The 19,448-nt window shown below is 40.0% G+C and overlaps 2 protein-coding genes across 6 annotated transcripts in view; one reads left to right on the top strand and one right to left on the bottom strand.

Moving 5' to 3' along the window:
• The window catches only part of acox1 (acyl-CoA oxidase 1), a 21,158-nt gene extending 19,639 nt beyond the window's left edge, over positions 1-1,519 (top strand). For all 3 annotated transcript variants that reach the window (XM_022233018.2, XM_022233019.2, XM_022233020.2), the window contains one exon: positions 33-1,519. In XM_022233018.2, the coding sequence (XP_022088710.2) occupies positions 33-101 (69 nt within the window). In that variant the 3' untranslated portion in view covers positions 102-1,519. The remainder of the gene's footprint in view (positions 1-32) is intronic.
• On the bottom strand, positions 1,165-19,448 carry LOC110978213 (tumor protein D54-like). Of its 3 annotated transcripts, none has more exons than XM_022233026.2 (6): positions 18,977-19,448; positions 11,283-11,422; positions 10,511-10,659; positions 8,860-8,919; positions 6,374-6,536; positions 1,165-5,906 (listed from the first exon to the last, which is right to left on the bottom strand). In XM_022233026.2, exons 1-6 carry the CDS (start codon positions 19,035-19,037, stop codon positions 5,775-5,777), a joined length of 705 nt encoding a protein of 234 aa, XP_022088718.1. In that variant the 5' UTR covers positions 19,038-19,448; the 3' UTR covers positions 1,165-5,774. The 3 variants fall into 3 exon arrangements, with proteins under 3 accessions (XP_022088718.1, XP_022088714.1, XP_022088715.1); XM_022233022.2 differs by lacking the exon at positions 18,977-19,448 and adding an exon at positions 12,739-15,362; XM_022233023.2 differs by lacking the exons at positions 8,860-8,919; positions 18,977-19,448 and adding an exon at positions 12,739-15,133.

The following is a 19,448-nucleotide window of genomic DNA, read 5'->3' as shown; positions in this document are numbered from 1 at the left end:
CATAAGTTCATATCTGTCAACTCTTCTAACAGGTCAAAGATGCCTATCATCTCTACATCGGACCATTCCTGAAGGAAAACCGTGCCAAGTCAAAACTCTAGAGGGAGTTTCCATTCAAGTGATTTTTGGCACCTGAAGAAGTCATCGGCTTATCACAGGATCGTGAAGAAAGTGCTTCAAAATAAATTGGTGCTGTTCCTTTTGACACTGCCATAAATCGATTGTCAAATGATTTCAGCCAAGGTCGTTATACACTTCCAAAACTGTCTGGCACACTAGTTGTGTATCCGTCTGTGTTAAATTGGTCTATATTTACTTACATTCAGTTTTGTCTTTACATGCCTTAGGCACTTCACGCAATTAATATCTAGAAAGTTTTGCACTGTGGATGCAGTAATGTCCCATGGATATCAGCAGTGAATGAAGAAATACCATTTTGAAATCAGACTGAGTCCATTATTTCTCATTCAAAATCGAAATTCGAGCATAATCCTGTATCAGGGAAAGTTAGGGGTAAATGCAGAAACATTGTTGGATCTGTATATTTCTAGATAAGGTGATTGAAATATTTTCAATTGAAGCTGTACAGCTACATATGTATAATGAGCAAATGGCTTTATCTGATATTGAGGTAAATCTAAGAGTTTTAAATTGATTTTGCTTTTGTAGTGCACCTTGTAGTTCACTTGCACCAGATGTTAATGGATGGAGGTTTGAGTGGTAGCATTATGGATTTATTGGTCCATCCTGGCCTTGCTATGGGTGGTGTTGCACAAGTGCGCCCTCGCTGGGGATAAAGAAAGACTCTGGACTTATTGGTGCCTTCCCTTCAGTTGTGCACACCCAGTAGGTGTCACTCAATATAACAACTGAGTGTACTGTGTTTGTGTTGCTCAGAGCTCACAGGCAACTCCAGAAACCACTTTAAAAATTGGGGAGATTGTACTCTTATGCTTGCACACCTTTCACTGGTGCACTTGATGCTCAGACCAAGCAGGTGGTACTCTCTTTTTTTTTTAAAGAATATTTGCAACCTGATAGTATCCTACCACCTGGGGTTTTCAGTGATTACTGTATTGCTTTGTGTGATCCTGTTAGCCTCTTGGAGTTAATTACATTTGTGTCAAATGTACCAGAATGAGTTCATGTGGACTGACGTAAATGTAGATGTAAATCATTTCAATGGAAGCTTTATTTTAGTAGGTGATTCGTTATTTTAAGTTTTTAATGTCCACATGCAAATTTGTAGTTGCGCCTATCATAAACAAATATATATCCAAGGTTAATCTCAATAGCCAAGAAGGTGGATTGTTTGATAAAAATCAAGCAAATTAAATTTCTTTGTTTTCCAAGTTCCTAGCATACTTCATAATTGTTTTAGTAGACATCTTTATAATTAAATCAATCTGACAACAAATACCAGTATTGTCGTTTACATGTAATAAGCCTGTAATTATTAAGCTATAGTTAATTTTATACACAGAATAAATGAAAAATCAAGCATTATTTGCTGAGTAAACTTATTTCCCAGACTGCAGTTTTTGAAAATAAAAACACTGAAAATGTACAACTTCCAGCAAAAGAACTAATTCAGATGGCCCCATCCTGAGCATCGAAATGGCTGATTTGGGATCCTTCATTTTGTGAGTCAAAATGATGAACAGGAGTGTATCATTTCTTATCTCTACAAATTGAGGCTTCCCAAGTTTAAAAGTGTTCAGTTTCATCTGTACCAACAGGTATTAAGCACAACTTTTCTGATGACCAAGTGATAAAAGCGTTAACCTTAAGTACATTTGGAAACTCATTCAGATTACAGAACATGATAGCATGCCAACAATACTACTTCGAAAATTTCTAACACAATTTTTTCAAAAAGTTCTTTAGTTGGTTTTCTTACACATTCTTGATTTCTTTTGTGATCCTCATATCCCCTGACAGGTATTGACCTGGCCATTCTTCAAGTCCTGTTGCAAACTTATTACTCTTGAGAAACCTCCTTTTTAGTCGTCAACTTTTTAAAATGAAAATCACATGACACTGGGGCTCATCAGACAATATCATGAATAAATTTAAAAATCAATGGTACCCTAATCCATAATAAGAACAATCATGCCTGAAATCATCCAACAATTTAACATTGGTCGAAATCAAAGAAGCATCTGAACATTCTGTGAGTTAAAACGAGAGTGCATTTAATGCTAGCCTTGTGATACACACAGAGTTGTCCAAGTTTTCCACCTTTCTTTAATAAGAAGTCCTTCACCACATCATAAGCTGTGATCTCATGCAGCCAAAAGTATTCTTTTCTGAGATGCTAGCCAGGGACCAGCCACGAGCAGTACACAGGACATTACATTTTGGCTGGTAATCCAGTTTGCAAAGCAAACTTTTCTTTTCAACTTCCTCCGTTCAATGGCTTTGTCAAAGTGCCAATCTGCTTGTGAAATGGACTTCATGTGATAATGACGCTATCATGTGACCAGTCACATGACATTAAAGGTGCACTCTTTCGAGCAATGTATCTTGTAAATAAGCAACATACCATATGATGTGGTGACTAACTTAACAAACATTTCTTTTTCAAAGATATATACAGTATATCAAAGTCACTTTATAGCACTTTTTTCTCCAGTTTTCATTCACGTGTCACTTCAAGTACACCAACGGAATGTGACAATCCTTCCTATGCACATTACCTGTACGTCTAACATCTTGTACACACTATTAGCTAAAAGCAACTTGCCTGCTATCAAGGGTAGACCCAGCACCAAGTTTTTGCAGGGGGGAGGGCAAACTTATTTCTATGGGGGCCCAAAACTTGCGGAAGTTTGGCTGCACTTGGGGCTTTTTACATGGTCTTGGAAGGAAGAGAAATAAACTTGTCCCACCCCTGTACATTTTCTTTCTTTTTTGGGGGGTGTGTGTGTGCATGGTCTCTACTCGCCCTTCCCTTGGTTCCACCCTTGCCTGTTACATGTATGTTGCAAATGGATCAATGCAGCATAGGCCTAATGTTCTGAACAGCTCAGCCAAAAGAACCGTCACCAAATTTCAACTGAAGATGGATAGTAGTTTCTGTGACAACTACACATGCACCCTTTGAAAAACTTTTACATCCAGGGGCAGAGATTTCTCTTTTGATTGATGTGAATCAAGAGGCGTCAATGTTTTCATGCGGTTCATGCAGTTACAGCAGTAAGGTCACGATGTGCTGCTTCTAAAAATAGAAACCACAGCCTTTTCATGAAACTGAAAGAGGGTGCTGTACATCTTCTCCACGGCCAGCTACATAAACTAAGTGCTTTCATTTCCAGGACTTTCAAAGTTTGTCTTACAAAGTGTGGATTACACTGCAGCACTGTTTAATCCTGTCACGTACACACATGAAAGGTACTCTGACTCCATCTATGTTCAATTCAAAGTTAACTGTGTCTGCAATAAATTTGAAGGGAAATTTAGCAATAACCCTTTTCCACATTCTCAATGCATCATGGGATTGGACAATGGATGAAAATCGAGCAATGTATACAATTGTATAAGTAACTTTATCCCAAATGTGCAATTCAACACAGTGTGGAAAGCGGATGGCCTAGTTTCAAGTAACTGATAAAATGGAAACATATCGATGTTTTGAAAGTACAGTTTCTCCCATAGTGTTTTTTCATAAAACACTATGGTTGTTAGTCATCTGATTCCATGATGCAAAAAAAATGTAAAGGTAGATTCTGTGGAAATATTTATCGGGAGGCCTACATCATGTAATGCCAGTCACATCAATAAATATGTTACTGATGTGACATTTTGATAAATTTCATCAAAATACAGCGTATGAGTCATCCCTGTGATTCTATATATTCATATTTTTATACGGTAGACTATTTGGTTGATTAAACTTTACTTAAATTTTCAAAATATTCCTTTATTAATTTCATGAAACATTATTTGTTGACTTTTATCAAGGTTTTGGTAGGACTGGAAAAGACCTCGGCCTCTGCGATCACTTAAAATTTGCCTTGCAGGAAAAGCTTGCTCTTTTTAACAGTGTTTTCTAATTTACACGTATATTCTCCAGAAGAGTTTCTGATTAATAGATTAATCTCTTATGAGGCACATTACTCCATCCTGTTTCAGGTTTTCTTTTTCACCGTTCCTCAAGCTGTTTGATGCAGAAAGCTAAAGATAACTAACAGTACAGCGGTTCCTGCAGAAGACTTAAAGTTAAGAGCCTTTTTGCACAAAATGCTTTCCATCAAAATGAAATTTTACATCATACCATGGTTGAAAAAAAGTTGAACATATCCTGTTGTAATAAATATGATATAATACTTTGAAAAATATTCACAATTGTTCTGCAATCTAGGTTTGCCTCTCCTCTGTTGAGTACCTTGAAAAATGCCACAAGTTGCTTGTTGAAAATTCACGATGGAAAAGTTGAGACACACTACTTGCAAGAAATCATTTCTTGTAAGGAACACGGTAAGCAGGACAGATGACAATAAAAAAAGTGGCAATATATCAGATTTACAACAAAATGGGCAAGTTTTTATTGTTTCATTGCTTTTTCAAGCTTTTTTAAGCAACGTCCGTTGATGCCCAAACCAAACTGGAAATACTTAAATCCTCATTCAATAAGCAATGAAAACCAAGCTGATTTAAAGAAGAAAAGACATCCACAATACTTGCTGAAACATGTCATCTTACAATGGTAGGCTACCCAATGCAGGCTTGCTTCTCCATTTCTCCTTTTTCTACTCAAGCCATCTCAACATCCTCCAACTTCTTTCTCCCCAACTTTTAAAAGCAAGAACCTGTCAGGAGCTGATTTAAGGAATAAAAGAAGTGCAGGAGACAAACACTGCAGGTGTCAGTAATTTCTCTTACAGCAAAATGGAAGTACCAGTGAATCATGACCAGGAGTGTATCCTTTTCAATTGGATGTCATCCACTTCCAGAATATTTTAGAGCACATATTGTATACACCAGAAACCAGGTCCGCAGTACTTGTCCATGTATGGGGTGTGAAGGTGTGTGACACATCCTGGGATACAGGATTTGAAGGTGTGTAACACAACATGGGATATCCTGGGTACAGGATCTGAAGGCGTGTCACAAACTGGGATATTTTGGGTTCAGGATCTGAAAGTGTGTCTCACAACCTGGGACATTCTGGGTACAGGATCTGAAGGCGTGTCACAAACTAGGATATTTTGGGTACAAGATCTGAACGTGTGTGACACAACCTGGGATATTCTGGGTACAGGGTCTGAAGGTGTGTGACACAACCTGGGATATTCTGAGTACAGGATCTGAAGGCGTGTCAAAAACTGACGAATTGGGATATTCTGGGTACAGGATCTGAAGGTGTGTGACACAACCTGGGATATTCTGGGTACAGGATCTGAAGGTGTGTCACAAACTGGGATATTTTGAGTGTAAGATCTGAAGGTGTGTGACAACCTGGGATATCCTCGGCACAGGATCTGAAGATGCCTGACACAACTAGGGATATCCTGGCTGCTGGACCAGAAGGTGTGTGACGCAACCTAGGATATCCTGAATGTGGGATCTGAAGGTGTATAACCAATCCCCATGCTCTTTGACAACCCCAACAAAAATCCCCCTTTCTCTCACTGGCCCTACCCCAAGCCTCCTCTCCACAATTCCATTCTTAATATCAGCTCAGACAGGTTTTTTTTTTAAGTATCTAGGCTGAAGCTGACAGACAGACAAACTGCTTTGACAGACAGACACAGAGCGGTGATGATCAGAGCCTACAAGGGAACCTTCTCCTCCGGGAGCAGGGCTGTCTTGGTGTGGGAATCCTGCTGCTGCTCTGCACTGGCTGTGCTCTGGAGAACCTCTTCAAAGCTGGATTCTTGCGTCTTGCTTCCCGTTACCTTGGTCTGTTGAGAGTTGAACAATTCAAAATACATGACTTGATCAGGTATGATTATTTAGGATTTACTGAAAGAGCATATCCGTCAGGCCTAATCACGGGATACTGCATTAATCACTCTATCACCCCTGCTAACTAGACCTGACCAACAATCCCAGGTCTTTATAAGCTTGTTGGAAACTGCCTTGACAACTTGGAATATCCAGATCAACCCAGTTCACTCCTGTAGTGAACACCTCTACTTGGAACCATCCTAAATCGCACCTTAAACATGCTCCAAGAACTAATGGCACAGTCTGAGACGTGCCAAGCCCCGCAAGTTACACTGGCTGGGTTGTACCTTCCTCAGACCTGCCAAATTCTCCTGGAGGGCTTTAGACGATCTGGGAGGGTTTGAGACTGGAACTGTTGCCTGCATTACGGTATTACATACACGTAGACAGCCACGTTGGCAGAGAAATGAACAGCTCCTACCTTGATTGTGTTTGTCGCAGACGACACCTTTTCCTCAAATGATTTGAAGGTGTTGGATTCTCTCATATCTCCAAGCTTCTTAGAAACAGCCGAGCCTAAGGTGTTAAACGCTGAGGTGGTCTTCTGTCCTGCAGTGGCAAGTCCCGACTTTGTCTTGTTGAACCTGTGTCCCAAATCATCAAAAAAATTGAGACATTGAGAACTACCGGTACATGCAAATGTAGCTGAATGCATTTTACTTCATGTAAATGCTTTGTACATGTATGTGCCGTCTGAGTCATTTTCAATCAGTTAGTTTCCGTTTACACTTTTCTGTAAGGCATACAAAGAGTAAGAGCTTTAGAAAAACAATTTCTTTGAAGGAAAAGGCATCCAGCTACGCACTGAAATATGAGGATTTATTTGGGCTGCAGTAGAGAAGAGTGTAAGAACTAAAAGCTTAACAGTAATACTGTTTATTACCTTTGCAGGAAAGATAAATCAATTTACAAGTCAACATGAAAGGTACAGTCCATCAATGGCAGTTATTCAGAAAGTAACTGATGGAATTATTGTTGAAAAGCATACTTGGTATATGTATAAAGATGGTCCGGTGGCTAAACTCCCTGTGAGATTATTCTTTCTAGTATGCGGTCAGTTTGAAGAAAAAAATTGAAAGAGGGTAAATTCCAATGATGCATAGAAGATTCATTTGTGGAAAACTGCCATTAGAGGTGTGCACAAGAGTTGACTCCACAAACATACATTGTGTTCGCACGTGATTCCTAAAATTTGTCTACATGTGACTGCATGTCAGAACATATTTGACACTAGTGTCTCATTCAGGTGCAATTCAAAACATGAATCAAATTGAAATCCTAGAATATTGCTTTTCTCGCAAATACGGTCTGTGCTGTTCACCGAGCCGAAATTTCATCTTCGGTTTTATTTTTTTAGATATTAAGTACAGGTAACAGTTTTTCCCCACAAATGAAAACTGATGAATCATCAGTACCCTCGGACCAAAAGTACCGTACATGTACATTCATTAATGAACCTCAAGTGAAGTCTTATTTTTGTCTTTGTCCTCAATTTCAAAGAAGTAGGTAGTGGATTGCAAATCATACACGTACAGGGTACATGTACCGGTACGTTGCTTCAGTGCATGAGGAAAAATGCTGTTAGAAATACACCTGCTAACTACATGTACATGAAGGCACTGCATTCTATTAAGGTCAGTTTGTTGCAGTGTTAATCAAATGGGTTAGTTTGGATGCGTTAATGAACTACAGTTGCTCATTTAAGTCCTCACCCGGGTATATGCAACAGAACCCAACTTTGTACTCTGCAAGGTTTGCAGAAACATCACAGTAGCTAATCTTTGTTTTGTTTGAGTTTTGTGGAGCTGAGAAGTACCAGTTGCTTCAATGTAATGTTTCAAACACTGTGCTTTGTTATCATCAGGACATATCTCTCAGAACCAAACAAATCAACCCCCCCCAAAAAAAGGAGTAGCTTCCATCATGTTAATGTAAACCCTCTATATTTTGTTCATATCCACCATGCATACATGTACAAGTCTCATAAAACCGAACAGATGACATTATGGGCTATACATGTATCGGTACATTTATATTCATGAATTTTACATTCAACTTTGCCTGAAAGTTGCAGGTACCGTAACTCTGAGTGATTGCATAGTGTCAGAATGCTGAGGCAGATGATCACTGAGTACATACTGTGCATGTGCATTGTACGTGTACATGTACATGTTGTACGTGTACCGCACAATGCACAATTTAACAAAACCCCACTGTTGCAGTTTGCTACATTTCTTCGATTTCAGCAGGATTTTGTTTAAAGCTAGATAGAGTTAAGATTAGTAAGAGTATGCATGGTTAATTGGAAAATTCAATATGCATCATACACATGTAAACTGCAAACAGAGGGTGAATAGAAAATTGAGGATGATCCTGGCTCATTTACCAGTGTGATGAGGGGAGTGGAAAAGGGTGGGGCATTAGAAGATTATGGTCAGATCTAGCATGTCGAAGGAATGCATTCAAGTCAATTTAATGGAACTATCTCATTGCTTGAAATTGAAGAAGACATGTTTTGTACATGCACACAATGCACTGAACATGCTGAAAGTCAGAGAGAAGCATCCCCTTCAAAAACTGTCAACACAACGTCTGTCAATTTCACAAAGTTTCAAACATGTTGGATACTCTGATAGAGTCTCAGCGACAGCACACTCCTTATGCAAACCACATTTTATCAGAAGCATGCAGCTCAAGAAACCTTTTATCCAATCAGCTTTGTACCAGAAATGTAACCTGTGACCAAAAGAAACACAAGTTCATAACATAAAGGCAATTTGCAATGCAAGAGATGATTTTGGGAAGCTAAATGTACATGTGTAAGATGACATCCCCAAGCAATGACTGCATAACTGTGCTGATTTGATGACCTTCATGCTGTGGTCTATGATAGCTATCCCTACTTACACTTCAGATGTCGTAACTTTCTCATTCCACTCTGCGAGTTTTGTGCTCGTGGAGACATATCTGTGCAGTGGCATTAGTTTATTAAACTGAGATAAATACAAAGTCAAGACTTGTCCAAATCCAAGACAAATCCAGGTTTTTCCCGGCCAAACATTCCTATGCACAGCCTTGACAGTGGACCTTTTCTATGCTTTTGTGACTTATCAACTTTTTCCGACCAAGAGAAGCTACTGCGCAATAGGATTTTCCCATGACAATGGGGAAGAGGGATCCTAGAATAAGTCTCTTCCATGCTACATGTAGATGTTGTTGATGGTGTAGGAAGTGAGGAACCAAATCTCAAAGTCTGAGTGGACTGCTTGTGGCTGACATACCGTACATGCAATTTCTGCCAGCCTGATTTCATGGTTTTCAGCGGTGATATAATGCTACTTCATGTAATGTGTATCAACAGCAAACATGCAATGTAATAAACTTTTGTTCTAATGACAGCACACTTCGTTTACATATGTATTTTTCAATCGTTACTCAAGTTGGCATCCACTGGGTCCACAGGAAAGTGTTTTTCCTACGTTACTCATGTTGGCATCCACATGGGTCCAATGAAAAGTGTTTTTCAATGTTACTTGTTTGGCATCCACATGGGTCCACTGAAAAGTGTTTTTCTACATCACTCACGTTGGCATCCACATGGGTCCACTGAAAAGTGTTTTTCAATGTTACTCATGTTGGCATCCACATGGGTCCACCATGTCCACTGAAAAGTGTTTTTCAATGTTACTCATTTGGCATCCACATGGATCCACTGAAAAGTGTTTTTCAATGTAATTCATGTTGGCATCCACTGGGTCCATAGAAAAGTGTACTTTTTAAAGTGCCATGTCGTCAGTATACAGTATACATGTTCATAACGTGCACGTCATGGACAGCCACATCGAAGGTAAAATGAGCTTGAACATGAGATATATACATGTACGACTCACACATGAACATGTACCGGTACACAACACTGTTCAGGAAATTTAGTATGAAGACACAGTTAAAATGATACAGGATTTCGTATACTGTACACTACACCAGTGCCTATTTGTGGTGTATACAAAATTGTTTAATATCTGAATCAAATTTGTGGACTGTGATGAGTGTGAAGATTAAATTTTCCCTACATACACACGTACCAAATGTGATACGTGTGTATGACTTAACCCTCCTTTAGTTTTACAGCACAAATATGCCCAAGTGCCCAAGGTCACTCTCTTGCATGTTGGTGCAGTGCACAACACAACACAGCTGTGCATCTTTGAGGTGTTTACCAAGTGACCCAAAGAGTGACTTCAGCATAGGAGGGTTAATTAATGTACATTTGGTTGATATGCTACACGTACAAATGCCTTTCTTGGGTTATTTTTTAACAGTAATCTAAACATTTTGTCTCATTCACACTATGCTAGTAAATATTTGTTTGCTTATTTCAAACTATTGAAATCAATGTCCACAGGGTCAAGTTGGTCTTTTGGAGGGAATGAAAGTGACTGTTTTTGTTCTGTCTGATGCATTTCTTTTTTTGATACAGTAGGTACATGTACGTGTACTTTGGAAATTTAGTTTGCCTTTTTTTTTTAACCAGCCGTGGTAAATGATGTTGACTTACGCATTGGACTGCTGGAAATTTTGCCAGCCATGCTTGAAGTCTTCCTTCATCTGGTTGATAGGAGTTATGCCCAGCTTTCGTTTGATCTCCTTGGCGTGGGTCTCCTTGGCTCGTAGAGTCTGCCTTAGTGTCAGGATGTCACTCTCAACCTTGAGACAGAAGGGAGAAACAGAACTGTGTCTAGTCATCACTGAGACAGCACTGATAAAATGTCATTTCCAGGCCTGGCAATGCATGCATCCCTTATGGTGTGAAAAATGACGCAAATGAGGTCTTCCACTGCTTTTTTTAAAATGTGGATCTGCAGCGGTAGAGGTGTCTGTACTCATCTGCCCTCGGCCTTGGCAGTTGATCAGGGCACTTCATGTACATGTATGCATCATACAATGTACACGTACACACTAGTAAATGGCATAGTGTTTTCTGATAAGAGCAAAACTAGTTTCTGCATATATACCGTACATGTGGGGTACCGAAGTGAATACGTCACGCGCACAATTAGTGTGTAAAAGGCATTAGCGCAAGAACCAGCGCGTGAACCAACACGCGCGCGTACTCCATTTGTTTGCACTGCACTTTCCGGTTCACAGTGACGTCACACTTCGGTACTCTATTCTAGAAACATGCACTCTGTGTGTATGCACATGCACATTTGTAAATGCAGGCTTCAATTTACACCTGTACAGTTTTCAAAAGTTTGGGTCAAAACATGTTGTGTACTTCAAGGCCAACACTTTCTCCTAACCAGATTACACTACATGTGTACATGTACCTCAGCCAGTTCTGATCGCAGTCTCTCCCGTTCCACTTCATCCCTTTCAATCTCGACCCCAGGGCTTGGCAAGTCGCTAGGGGTGCTGGCCGGTGTGTTATCGTACAGCGGTGTTGAGTCTGGGGAGGACAGGGGCTCTTCTATAGAAATGACAAGTAAACAGCAAAAAGGCTTCTTACAGGATGTTACCATGGTTAACTTGGAATAGGGTAACACAACTTCTGTTACATTTACCAATGTACATGTAACATTGTGTATTTTGTGGAAAGCCTGGTGTCCATATTATTCAATTTAGCTGAAAATCATGCATGCTAATTACTACAAATGCTCAGCCTGTAATGTATGCATGGTATGCATGGTAAGAGGTACACATTGTACTACATGTATTTACTGTGCCATGTTTCTGAAAAAAGGATTCTTTATTACGCCTTTTGTACATTGAGAAATCATAGTAACACCCATACATTTTCCATTTTCACACTACATGTACATGCATGTACACAGTATACATGTACATATACTGTATGTACACTGTATGTGCATAGTACAATCATGCATGTCCTGACGATACGTGTATGTTATGGATGCACGATTTAGCATTCATACACGTACATGTACATGTACATGTACATTGTACACAATGTAGACACTTACATGTAGCATGTACATGTACATGCACCTGCTCATTGTGCTGCTCAATTTACCCATGACTAGTACATGTACATGTACGTACATTATATACATTATTGTTGAACCACATGCATGTCAGTATACAGTTGTACATGTAGATGCACGTACATGTACATGTACATTGTACAGGTACATAATGTACATGTATTACAACAAACACGGCAAAATGTGTTCCTATAATATGTTGTATACCAGTGGCTCAGTGGTTATATACACGTACAATGTACGTACATGTACATGTATACCGGTATATACATGTACATACATGTACCAGTACATGTATGTGCGCACATGTAAGTACTGTACATGTACATTTATGCATCTAAATATACACAGTGAAAACAATTAGTAAGCTTATATAGTCAGGCTAGTGTTCTTTACATGTGCATATGTACATGTACACAACCTATCGTACATACATGTACATGTACACGTCCATGTACCGGTACATAGAAAATGACTACATGGTATACTTAGTACATACACGTGTCCGAATACATACATGTATACCTGTACGTGTACGTGTACAGTGTACTCGATGTTGGCACAACTACATGTACATGTACATGTACATCATACATGTACATGTATCGGTGCAGTGTACAGCGCATTGTATACTGTACAAGATACGTACATGTATACATGTACATGTACCGGTAGTGTACATCTGTAGTAATGGTACACATGTACATGTACGCTCACTAAACTAGACAGCAAAATCAGTACGATACTAATACAACACAAAAACACACAAAGGTTGTTCCACCTGATTTTGGATAAACTCCGCCCCCATCATCCTCATCAACTCCATAGTCAGGAACGATGCTGAGATATGAGTGATAACTCGGTGCCCCCTCCAGCGGTGATTTGTAATCATCAGTTAGTTCACGCTCATCCACTGAGCCATAGCCTTCCTCTTCTGCAACGAAGGACTGAAGGCTCTCATTAATGTAGAGCAGCTTTTCATCAGCACTAGCTGAAGCCTGAGGGTCAGTGTCTGAGGTGGACTGTGGCCTGGGCTTGTTACTGGTTGGGGTGTGCGATGCCTTCTTCCTACTCAGATGATTCATGGTTGTGAATTTGATATTGTCCAAAAGGCTATACAGAATCCACTGAAATTAATCAGGTCTAGAAGGCCTACTCACTTTGTCTAAAAAATGCAGACAAAAAGTAACAAGCGATGTGAAAATACCTTGAATGATATTTTTTAAAATTAAGTGCTGCTTCACCGTTGAATGAAAGTTTGCTGGACAGTGTCAAAAAGCTGACGAAGAGAAATTCTGCTCTGCGATGATTGTTTCAACAACTGCTCTCTTCTGTGGCAATCTAATCCTGTGACTGTGACTGTGGGACAAATCTACCGGTATTTTTCGTATCCAAGCTTAACAAACCGAGTGCATGCACATGTACCGGTACCAGTAGGTGGAAAGTAACAGTTGCCACTGTTTTCTCTTCAAGTTCACATAAAATTTTGCTGGATTGTATGCAGAGTTGCTCTCCATTCACATGTTGTGGTCATGAACTGGTCCTGGTGCGTGGCGCAAATGAAACATCCAGTGACACCAACTGAGGAAGTTCTGTTTCTCCAAGACAATGTACCTGTCCAAGTCTTAAGAAACCAATCTCAACATACCGGTACATACGTTTACAATGGCACAGCCAGGCAATCTGAACACTGCTACAAGTGCTGTAGAAGCCTGTTGAAAATGATGGATGAGTGACTTTCCAAACTGTGGTTGTAGTACTAGCTTCCTGTCTTCAAGCATCAGACTGAAACCACAGCAATGTGTGTAATATCCTTTTGTCCTGATACAATGGCATTCCAGGCATGAGTTCCATCTATTTACAGAAATTTCAATGCAAGGCTGGAATGGCCTTTTTAAAGAAAATGCTGAGAGTTATTCTGACCAGCTTATAGCTGCATGTATGTGGAACGGCTGGCTGTTTTTCATGGATACTTTGCTAACCACTGCAAAAACCTCAGCTGATGAACAGAGTCATATGAAGCAGAGCACAAACTGGCACCAAGAAATCCAAACTCCTCAGCTTTCAAAGGCTGTAGTAATCCCTCTAACAGTGCAATATTGTGTTCATCTGGGATCATTACCGCCAACCACAGACATGTACAAGTAATGTGTGCTTAAGGGGGTGTCGAAGAAGAGTCCAAACACTCAACAAGGCTTCCAGAAAGTGAACTATGACCCGGCCATCTCTGTTATCATATGATTGCATTTGCAGTGGGTTCATAGTTTGGACAATCAACCAAATTTAAATGTCCACCAAACATCTAGCCAAATCAATTCAGTGTAGACCCATGCATCCAACTTGTATCAATTATTACTCTTCCATGTACATTCTTCACGGATACAAGTGCATGTACCATACCTCTGTTCATTTCCTACTTTTCCTTTGGGAGAGTTCATCATTACTTTGTGGCAGTGTCAGCACTAAAATTTTGTCCATCTGCGTCAATTACAGTCAGAGGCAAGTACCGGTAGAAGCCGGCTAGCACTTGGTTTGATGTGACTGAACCATTTTGTGTATGTACATGTACCAGTACATGTATATATGTACATGTGCGCAATACGTACATGTAGGTTAATAGTGAGTGACATGCACGAATTTAATTTAATTTATTTCTTCTTTATCCTGGGTAAACCATTCCACGAAGTGAGGTAGAAAGGTGCCACTTTAAACTTTTGCCACGTTTGCAGTCGCTGTATTCCTCCCTGCTGTTGTTGATTGTACGTACACATCACAGCTGTCACACTGAACATGCTGAAAGCAGAAGAGTGTAACCATCATGGAAATCACAGGAAGATGCTGCAGCAGCTCAAGGAGACATTTACACATGAATCCATTTTCAGCACATCAAGACTCAATCAAGCTGTAGAGGCACTGCATGAACTCCCATTTATTGTAGGCAGCATTTGTTACTCATGTGCACTGGATATGTATTATTTCCAGATGATTCTCCATGTACATGTGTTGAGAATGAGAGTTTCCAAGTACGTACATGTACATTGATCCAAATGCACTTACGTCATCTGTGGGGTTAACACTAGAGGAACACCATCACCTAACACAACTGACTCTTTTGGAATCCTGTACAAATATTGAACAATACACGCACAAGGCCTGCCATATGTAAATATTTCAAGGCCTCGTCTGGCTGTACTGGTATTTGAATATTGGACACGTATACATGTTTACATGTAGTTGCATGCATGCACAATCTGGAAATCATTTTGAGGAATCAAAAAAATAATTACTGTTTGTTGTTCAGTCGCTGTTAAAACCTGCCACTTCATTTTTTAAGTACAAGGCAACAAAGCGTATTCCTTGCTTAACCTGTTAACAATAAAGGTCAAACAGTACACATGACCATGTACATGTACACTGTACAGTACATGTACATGTACAGTGTATGTACATTGTACATGTACATGTATGTGCATCACATCGAACAACGGAATTTGAAGGCGAACACACACAATTACATGTAAGCCTTTCATTTAGAAATTATTCAGACCTTAAGGAGCCACAAAACTGGTAACGCTCAAAGCATGTAGCAGTGCTTAAATCAAAATGGAACATGTACACGTGCCATGGAGGAATAGTCTCCATGCAGTAACTCAGCTGCTGTACTGCAAAATTGCTGATTTAAACAGCTGAAAAGAAGCCCTGACAGTACAAGAATCAAGTTGTGTATTTTGCATGGCCCTAGTTTAGTATTTTCAATCAACGAAATTACATCTATAAAAGGCCATTAACTACAACATATTGTGTGGGTAGAATCATGTGCACAAGGGTTAACGTACACCCACTCATTTTATCAATATTCGGCTAGCGTGTACATGTATGTATGTGACGTCATATTGCAAAAGAGGCAACATGTTTTGCAAAATAAAAACCAAATACCGTATATGTATACAGGTACATGTACATGTATGTACATGTGCAGTATTCCTACATGTATCTTGTACAGTCATGTTGAAAAGGATCTTCACACATGACTTCCTACATGCAGCTGTTGCATGGTACATGTACATGTATTTCAGAAATTTATACTGGCATAATATACACACGGATATGTGTACAATGTACACTCTACTCACCGTCCAAAGAATAGTAGAGGTGATCCTCTTCACTTGCTTTGTCTGATTCCATTATTTCCAGTGGCAACATTCAACTTCAAATTATTTTTTATTTATAAGTACCGGTACATGTACATGTAGGGTGCATACTCATGTACTTGTGCACATGTTCCCTGTTCCTTGGTCAATACAGGATATCAGAACATACAATGTACAGTGTACATTGGTGTGCATGTACACGCAAGCATTCACAATCCTCTCCTTTATCACATTGGTACGCTGCACCTTTCTGTACAAGTTACGTCAATCCAGCTTTCTTTTGCAATTGAACTTGTAAGAGTGAAAATTGCAAGCCATCCAGACAGGGATGTACATGTATATGTATACAAGCACTAAAAGTGTGAGGAAAATGTGTCCACCTGCAGTACACACATTGTACACAGTTGACGGTATGAAAGGTCCAATGATATTTGATGGACACCCAGCTGTGGAGCATCCTGAACTCAGTGAAGACAAGCAGACTGATGTCTTTCTGTTTTTATTACTCATTCCTGATCCTTTCCTAAGGGTACCACACATTTGCTGTATATAGCCACACAGGGCCTCAAACCAATCCCTGAAATTCAGTATGTGTACATGTACTTCCTGTCTTTGTCAAAGTAGAGACTTGGAAGAAATTTAGGAAGTGGTTCTTCCTGTCGATTTCCCATTCATTGTGTTTACAAACATACGGTACCTACATGTATCAGTACAAACATTTAAACACGTACATGTACATGTATAGCATGTACCAGCACATGTACATGTAGGTGTACATGTATATATGTGCATGTGGACCTAAGAAACATGTACATGTGTACCGTAGTATGAACCTTGTGTGGAGTAAGACAGGTCCACACAAGGGTGCAGGGTTTTCTAAGGATTTCAACTAGGGGTGCATGAAAACATATTTTCGCAACATGTCATGCATGCACATGTACATGTGTACTTGGTAGAAAAAAGGGAAAAACACCCAAACATAGAAGAGCATTGCTCTTGAGAAGGTAAACTGGCACATGTACGTGTTCTGGTATGTACAAGGTACATGTCCTTTTAAATATTATCAATGCACATGTACATGTACACTGTACAGATGTGTGTTACGCCTCCAACTATAGCATAAGTCCCAACTATAGTTGGGACAGTTCCAACTGTAGTGCTGCAGTTGGGCTGGCCCAACTATTGTTGACCAATGCCTGTGGGAAATGTCTCAACATTACCCAAGTCAATGTGTCTCACACTTGACACAATTCATCTAAAATGTGGCACTTCATCTGTTCATCTAGCCCTATGACCAATGACATGACATTTGTAAACAATATGACTTTGGCACATGCTGGGCACATCATGCACACAGGACCTCTCTGCTGTAGTTGGGACGGGCCCAACTATAGTTGGGACTGATGCTATAGTTGGGGCGTAACATATGCATTAAATTGTGTGCCTGATGGCAAAATACACATGTCCACCTCCTGCACTGGCCTTGTTGGTTACTCCAAGTTAAGCATCTGCATGATAAGGCCCGGTACATGGAGGTACAGGTGCCGATACTTAGCCCAGTAACATCGTACACTACATTCATTAATATTATAAATTATTACATGTGCATTGGTTTATTTCCACTTTCTTGCAACCCGCAGGTTGAATTGTACATGTATTATTACATTATATTAAAATTAATATTGTTTATGTAAATGTACATGTCGGCAAATTGATCTGATAATTACAAATAAGGCAATTCTGACATGTACACATTCTCAGAATCCTAGAGTACATGTACGTGTACACTGTACTACATGTACCAGTTCTACATACGGTGAATATTCGGAAAGTGTTCCGTATCCAGCCACCACTTACCATACATTTACATTTATGTATCGTCCTCACTATGACTTGCATCTGATGAGCATGCACAATTTAGGGGTGAAAAATGTTTAAAATTTCTTGGAAAATACCAATACACAGTTTCCAATCGGCCCATAGAGTTGGTGCACAAGGTCTAGACTAACATGACTAAGGTGGTGGCCAGAAATGAAACTCTTTCCAAACCTTCAAATATAAAAATTGGTAAAAGCCCAGAACTCATCTTGAGCATTCCCCCCCCCACTGTCCCAAATGACAACTCACTCCCATCCTAGTGTAACGTTTGTAACACTGTTTACTACAGCATGTACCTGTAGCCATAATAGCAGTTAGAGATGTCAAAGGGGGGTTCAACAACTTATTGGCCCCTTCCCATTTGACGCAAAATAAAATCCCCTTCCAATTTGACGAGAAGGAAAAAAACCAAAAAAACTAGTCCAGGCCCAGGCCTCAAGCTTTTCAGTTTTCCCAGGCAACATTTAATTTAAGTTTACCATCTAATGAGTGATGTACATGTAATGTAAAATGAAAATAGGCCCTACGCCCTAAGTCAATTTTGGTTCGCTTTACAGTGTTCGTGATACCTGTCATTGTCCATATACATTTAAAATGTACAATATGGAAGATTAAGAATTATGGACTAAACATTGCTAGATGACCAGCATGACCAGATGATGAACATGTTCATGATCAGATGATCATCATTTTGAGCCGTAATAACCATGATAACCTTTGTGAGTCATGTCGCGTCAGTGGTCTAGCTTCACGTCTGATGACATGACTTTCCATGATTGCACGGCTTGCCCGAGCCCCTATACCATAGCATAACTATAGGCCTACCCTCAGTTGTGGCAGGCTAGGGGTCCGTCGTCTACCGCGGCGCGCGGCGGATCCCTGCCAAAACAGTTCTGGGTACGCGCGAGGCCCATCATCGAATGTCATGAGGAAGTTTTGCCTCTCACTCTCACCATGCTCACTCGGCTAGCTGCCGGTACGTGGACCTACCTGTTGTGGCTATATCAGAATAGATCTGATCGACAGGGGGTGGCATTCCGTTGTTATCCATTCTAATTTCTATCTAGATGAACCGATCCTTATTGTAACTAATTAATTCGACTCCAGAAGTTCACCACAGCGTATCCACATGCACTACTGGTAATGCCACGTATTGACAAAGATGATGTAGCTTGGAGAACGTTACGCGTACTTATCTTGTAGATGGTGTTCAAGGAAAAGGTTTCTCTCGTACATATGCAATTCGTAACAAATACCGTATAGCGCCGCATAGCGGAGCAGATGGAGAACTCTGACAAAAAGCTGTTACCGCCACAGGCGCCATTCCAGGGTGTGCTTTAATAGGCACTCGTGCCCGTTCCTTTTGCGGCGCCTGCGTCTGTCATTAACATGCACTTTTGTCTACCAAAATGGCGCACATACGATTACAACGTTTTACGCATATTCACCGTCAAGTTGTCCA

This window comes from Acanthaster planci, linkage group LG02, assembly GCF_054643075.1.
Source record: "Acanthaster planci isolate LZ-2023a linkage group LG02, COTS_SCS, whole genome shotgun sequence".
Classification (NCBI taxonomy): Eukaryota; Metazoa; Echinodermata; class Asteroidea; order Valvatida; family Acanthasteridae; genus Acanthaster; species Acanthaster planci.
Note: the sequence above shows the minus strand (reverse complement) of the source record. Positions and strands in the feature narration are given on the sequence as shown.